This window comes from Topomyia yanbarensis, chromosome 2, assembly GCF_030247195.1.
Source record: "Topomyia yanbarensis strain Yona2022 chromosome 2, ASM3024719v1, whole genome shotgun sequence".
Taxonomy (NCBI): domain Eukaryota; kingdom Metazoa; phylum Arthropoda; class Insecta; order Diptera; family Culicidae; genus Topomyia; species Topomyia yanbarensis.
The window spans coordinates 154,211,111-154,218,169 of record NC_080671.1 but is presented as its reverse complement, the minus strand read 5'-3'; the positions used below and the strand labels follow the sequence as shown (position 1 = coordinate 154,218,169).

At 36.2% G+C, this 7,059-nt stretch overlaps 1 protein-coding gene across 6 annotated transcripts in view; it reads right to left on the bottom strand.

Annotated features, from left to right (window-relative positions):
• Positions 1 to 109: 109 nt before the first annotated feature.
• The window catches only part of LOC131681799 (rap guanine nucleotide exchange factor 2), a 74,019-nt gene continuing 67,069 nt past the window's right edge, over positions 110 to 7,059 (bottom strand). For 5 of the 6 annotated variants that reach the window (XM_058962841.1, XM_058962846.1, XM_058962843.1 and 2 more), the window contains one exon: positions 110 to 578. In XM_058962841.1, coding sequence (XP_058818824.1) covers positions 499 to 578 — 80 coding nt within the window. In that variant the 3' untranslated portion in view covers positions 110 to 498. Of the gene's footprint in view, positions 1,008 to 7,059 lie in introns of all 6 variants that reach the window. The other variant, XM_058962848.1, reaches the window with a different exon arrangement.

The window sequence follows — 7,059 nt, the reverse complement described above, 5'->3', positions numbered from 1 at the left end:
AATTAAGGTGATACGCAAGCAACATTTTTTTTCGTAAAATTTCACACAAACGCTCCTCTGTATTATGTAACAATAAACCATTTTAATATATACATGCAAACTTCCGCAGTACTAAATTAAATACCGGCATATTTTATTTGATTATTCGTTCTCAACAAAAAAACAAAACCTGACTACAGAATCTTCGATTGTCCAGCATGTACAGATCAGAACGATATGCTTATATCACTGTGTAATGAGTATATTTTACACATTACAAATACGACTATTGGCTTGCAACAATCCACCTTTATCCCGTAAGGTGTAAAAACTCTGCTTAGTTTCCGAAAAAGGAAAATAGCTTTCTTTCTGTGTACATTCAGAACACTTTTTACACTTAACGTTACTAAAACGACTAAACAGTATCCTAGATTGTCTAAACTCGGCTCACAAATAGAAAATAGATAAAAGTTATGCACAGAAACACACGCAGGATAACACTCACACACAATCACTCCACTAGAATCTTGGTCCTCGTGGTCTAGACATATGATTGTGAAACGGCTGCGGAACATACTGAGTATAGGAGGGTGGTCTCGCTGTAAAAATGTTCGAAACAAGCATACAATAAAATCAGTTACAATCTGCTATCACCGCTGCCGTGTCCCAGGACGACATTTTTCTTGATTTGAAAAATTATGGATAACTACACTAAATAGTAACTACGCACTAACTGTTGTTACACTACGCTCTGATTAGCTGCATTTGGCGTCGGAGTTTGGCTGTCTTATTTTTTTTAATGAGAAAACGCTTTGGCATCAGTCTACTACTATGGTATGGTGGTAGTCGCGAACGAGGTCACAGTCGCTTGGTTCGACGCTGATGGGTCCAGTAGCCACAATGCGATAGTGATAGTAGTACATAGCAGTAGTAATAGTAGAAACGATGGTAGTAGCAGTCTTTACCAGCACCTCGGGATGCGGATTTTCGAAAGGTTGTTTTACTCTCACTTACTCCGCACTACAAAACTACAAGCAAAGTAACGTGTTAGTCGGTATTTCTTACGCGGTTTACGCGGAAAGCTGGGGTGAGTATTACTTGTAGTAGTAGATTAGCTTGGATCTTTTGTGATGACTGTCGGTTGCTTACCTTGATGCGATAAAAAGTTTTATATCCTATGATTTTGATTACAGCGTTTCTCAACCGTGGGTACATGTACCCCTGGTTGGATCTTGACTGGCGATAATATTTAATTTTTCATCGCATAGAATTCCAAAATTCCTTTTCCTCAAAATTATTTTGTTCAAAAAAAAAAAATATCTTTGTTTCAACCGAAATATAGAGCAATGTACAAAGAAGTTAGCCATGTTTTGATTTATGGTTGTAAAACTGTTTAAAAACCCGCGATGTATTTTTTAAATCAAAAGGACATGAAATAACGTAACTTTCTACTATTACAGATTTTTCGCTTTGTTTCTATTAGCACCCTGAGCATTGGAATCCGTTGGTTTGAGCATCATCCGCCACCTTCGTTCAACACAATGGCTCAAATGGCAGTGCAATAATTGGAATACTTGAATTGCGTTCAAATACGAGCATTGCCTCGTTATAGGTTTATTATATTCTATTATATTATTTCTTAAGTTCGTTGTTGCCTATTTATACGCATGAAATAGTGTCGCACTTTCGCTAATAGTGTCAAAATAGGCTCAATACCCTAACTAGTGACTCACTTCTGTCCACAAGCACCGGTTTTTGCATATACATTAGAGTGACAAGCAAAAAATGACCCCTATCGCCGTGTTTTTCAACCTTTTTCGTTCCATGTACCCCTTTCTGAATATTCATCCCCATGATGTACCCCTTTTTGAAGATTGCTCACCATCATTACCCTATCATAGAAAATGATTTTCAATTGGATGAGAAACATCATTTTCCAAGTAGAAACGTGTTCCTGAACACTCTCAGTAAGCATCTCAAGTCAAGACACACACATAAATATCAGAAGGGAATGTTAGGATAACAAGTTGAAATTTACCCTGCATAATACAATAGTTTAATTTACCCCTGGGGGGTGAATTGACCCCCGGTTGAAAACCACTGCTCTACCGGCCTGCCCCTGACTCAATTCCTAGTCGCACGAGGAGTACTTGTTCCAAATTTGAAGCAAATCGGACAAGTCTAGCTATTGGACCAACGGAGAGAGATAGAAATTAGGTGTCTTTTACAAAGTTGTAGCACAAGCATTTTGCAATAATTTTTTAAGTAAAGCATAACTCGTGTTATGTACAGATATCAGTTCGTTAAAAGTTGAATAACTTCCTTTAACAAAGCCGGATTGCCTAGCAGTCTTCGACAAAGTTGTAGAAAATTAAATAATCTTTCTTATCTTTCTTCAGTGATAAAACGATGCATACAGTGTCACCTCGCGGCGTTAGCTAGTGGGTTTTCTCGATGTAAATTGTCGAAAAATCCCATGCAAACTTCAGGCACGTTGGTCCAATAGCTAGACTTGTCCGATTTGCTTCAAATTTGAAGCAAGTACTCCTGGTGCAACTAGAAATTGACTCAGAAGTGGGCCGCTTGAATTTTCAAAAATTTGTTATTTTTCTGGGCAGTCTAATATACACCCCGTGTCAATACAATGTAAATATTGCATTTCGAAAGATTATATCGTATGCTTTGAGAATATGAGGACAAATTGCATTAATACAAGCAAGCTCGTGTCAAAATATAGTAACGATTTGCATGGTTTTGCATAGATGACACTAGTACTCAAAAAACTACGGGTGGCCCACCTCTGTGTACAGCACTCCATGCTTTTAAAGCAGCTGCGATGTTCATTACAAATTGTTCTAGCAAATTAAGTCGAATAGCCTTTATTGAAATGTTTTATCAAAAATCAAGAAATCCAAGATATATCTAAATGTGTATCGTTAGATTTTACTGTTCGTATGAAAGATAATAGTCCCATCCGAGAAAATATTGCATAAACCAAGAATATAGCGGTTGTATACCATTCCTCCGAAAGCCATTTCCCAGAAAGCCATTCCCCAGTATTCCATATCCCAGAATGTACCATACCCCAGAAAAAACATTTCCCAGACTGTACCATTCCCTAGAAAGCCATTATCCAGAATACCCCATTCCCCAGAATACCTCATTCCCCAGAAAAGTTAATGTTTTGTTCATTTTTTGTGATGATGCCAAAGGTTTGCGCATTACCTAAGTCAAAGAACTGATGCGGTGTAAAGCTGCGGAGGATGATCCTTAGAACACGGCGGCCTCTCACAAGCAAACCTGTTATTCACTTGTAAAACCAGTTTACTCGAACATAGGAATTGATTCCTTCTTTCAAACATGAGCAGTTCTTTGAAATTGTATGCTAAATGGTCGGTGTGAAGTCAGATCGGACTAAGTGACAAAATATTGATTTCGAGAAAAACGAGTTTAAAGTTTGAATCGCAGCATCCTTTACATTATGATTGGAAATTGATTTTTGCCATAATTCTTGTTTATTGTTACATATTTCAAATCTGGCAACAGTCGATTGTAGCTGACGATTTTCTTTATCCAGTGCTATCATTATCTCATTTTTTGATGTTTTGCGACTTGGTCCGGTCTGACTTAACACCGACCAAATAACTCTTGCACGCAAACTAGTGATATTTTCGTCTGCCCAGTTTATTCAAACATAGGTGTTAATTCCTTCTTTAGAGCTTTCCTTAAATCTATATCAAAAGCGAAATGAATGCACATCCCACCAAATGGTTGGGTGTGTTTTTAGAGCATTTATCTTTCGTTGGAAATGCAAATTTGCGATTGGCTCGGTTTATTCAAACATGTGGCACTAATACATTCGAAAGTATTTCTATAGTTTATGCCAACTGGTACTTATACCATACAGTAACAGATATAATACTCGACAACAATTCCTCGCCAACGTTAGCGGTCATATTGACTTGAAATTTTTTTTAATTAGTACTGTTATCGCATTTGCGGTTATGGCGCCATTGATATATGCGCAAGTATACGGGGGACAGACTAGTAAAAAACTGTTCTTGGGTCTGAGTGTTTCAGAAATGTTGGTTATAGGCAAAAGGTCTGGATTGGGGAGAAGCCGAAACGATGACAAAAAGGGTGGCCAATGGTTTCAAGCGGAACAGCAACCGCTCCTACTGGGAATGTTGCGGAGTTCTGTATGAATTATCTGGCAGAATTTCCCTTGTAACCCAGACCGTCAACCAGGAACGTCTCCTTGATATAGTCGTCATATGAATATGACCAATGAATAGCATCAAATAAGAATCTTCGATCGTAGTCACTATCTCAAAAGACTCTAAATAAACATTGCGTAACTTCAAAAGTGTATCAAAACAAATATTCCAAAAAATGAAACTCAAAGAAAGAGAAGGGAAGCTCTTTTAGAAAATGTATTCGAAAGAAAAATAATCAGCAGTAACAGTGCAATATAACACTTTCAACATTGTCCTAGCTTCTGAAAAAGATTACCCTGCTTGACACAAAGCCATTTGGCATAATATCGTTTGACATGAGACGTTATATGGTAAAAGTACCATTTACTTTCGAGTGTATTTAGTGTCACATCCATGTTTGAGTAAACCGAGCAATCGGGTGGATCGTACTTTTACGTACGAAACATTCCAAAGAAAGATAAATACTCTAAAAACACACCAAACCGTTTGTCAAAATGTGCAATCATTTCGATTTTTATATACACATATAGACACATATAGAAATAATCGTGTAAATTCACGTCTCCTGACCCTGACATATACGAGCTTCAAAAATGACTTAGTTTTGTGTTTGATTTTTATTTTACATGACGTTGAATTTCGTAAATCATCTAATTTTACTCCACATATAGCGTTTGTTCTGAATGGCAGTAAGTGTAATATTATGTCATTGCGCATGTAAAGTATATGTTCCAAGTAAAATTAAACGGAACGCGGTTATGTTCCGTCATTTCGTGAATTACGGTTTGTTAACTTGTGTCATGTTTGCAATTACGTCAACGATAAAATTCATATTTTATTGGTGTGTAGATTTAGGGAAAGCTGGAAAGAAGTAACCAACACCTATGTTTGAATAAACGGGGTCGATAAAAAGATCAAAAGTTTGCGTGCAAGAGTTATTTGGCATAAAGATATAAAGAACTGTTCATGTTTGAAAGAAGGAAACAATTCCTATGTTCGAGTAAATCGGGTATGCGAATGGATAACTGCCTTGTTTGCGAGGAGCAGCCGCTTTCGACGGCTTATCCTCAGCAGCTTAACACTGTATCAGTTCCTTGACTTAGGTAATGTACAAAGTTTTGGTTTCGCCACATAACCTTGCTTACATTCTTTGGGATTCTAGGAAGAGGGCTACCACTTTCTATGGTTGTTACCAAATGGCTCTCAAAAACACACCTGTACTGAATATTGAGATTTGTCCTATATGCATGTCTATATTATTAAAAGTAATGTAAAAATATTGCTTTTGTCTAATGCTGGTAGCAGTGCACTCTTCGAGGGAGTAATATGACCAACATTCTGAAAGATTTATGATTTTCATCAAAAAAAATTCCTACTTCAAAAATATCGTCTGGAAAATTGTTAAATCGGTGTAACTTCTGAGCATTGGTTCATTCTGGATGTGGTTTTCTGGAGAATAGTTCATTCTGGGCAAACACTTCGGAATTTTAGTTTCTATGGAATGGTTTTTGGGGAAAGTCAACAAATTCTTTATTTTAATTCGGAATAAATAATGTCCTAATTTTCGGTTTCAACACAATGCAAATCATTTCAAATGAGACCGAATCGAAAGCGACGAATGTCGTTCGATAGAAGTGGGAAGGAAATAAAAAAAATTTCTAGGGAATGACTTTCTGGGAAATGGTGCATTCTGGGGTATGAAATTCTGGGGAACATTCTAGGAAATGACTTTCTGGGGAATAGTATATTTTGGGGGATGATATTCTGGGGAGTGGAATTCTGGGGAATCGCTTTCTGGGGAATGATTTTCGGGGGAATAGTATACAATCGAATATAGCTTATATACACTGAAAGCCATTCGATGAAGAAAATAACAAAACAAATTTTTGTTTTCCTAATTAGTTGATTTCAACAGAAAAATGAATAACGTAACTAAATTTTCTCTTAATTTTGAGAGATTCTCAAATAATAGTTATTGAAAATTATTATTGATTTTGATTCAAGACGCACATCATACGAAATGACAGCAAGTAGCTAAGATGCACACCTTACTGAAATACATCAAGGTAGCGACAGCAATTATGTTCATACACGCTGGGCATAACGGTTAAGCACGTAGGTAGTTGTCTCAGCTTGGAAAGCTTGTTTTATCCTGGACGCAACTACCTGAACCAGTACACAAAAAAAACAGAAATTCAACTGACCTCATTTTGGTTTTACCTAGTTTTTCTTTAAAAACATTTCAATAAAGGGATGATTTTTATTGACATTTTTTTCAATACATGTGCACTGAAAATTGAAAGTATTGTCGAAAATTGTCAAAATCATTTTATTTCGGATTTAGTCGATTATATAGTAACATTTCAATTATTAACCAATGTAATATGTAATATGATAATTATTTTTCATCGTTTGAGATTCCAAACTAGATGTGGAATAAGTACGAAGTTTTTTTTTGTAGTGCTGGATAGTGTTTGTGACTAAATAGAAAAAAATATACCTTTATTATAAAATTCAAATCAATCAATTTCCAACAATCCTTAAATACCTTTGGCTATTTCGTCTCATTTAAGATTGCAGTTTATAAAAAGATAACATTATGAGAAACATAACTCTGTATTATATTTACGTGTGAATTACTGACATACGGAATTTTTCAACAATTTAATTCCATACCTTTCATCCATCGGTCGGTGAAACAAAACGTTTGAAATATCCTGTTGTATTTTACGATGAAGCAGTTTAATTCAACAATGAGATTAGTTGAATTCTAGTCGTTTGTGTCTTGGCTGAAAAGGTAGTGTAACGGCATATGCAATTGTGTCTGGACTAAAACAAGCGTTAGAAGCTGAGACAAGCGTTT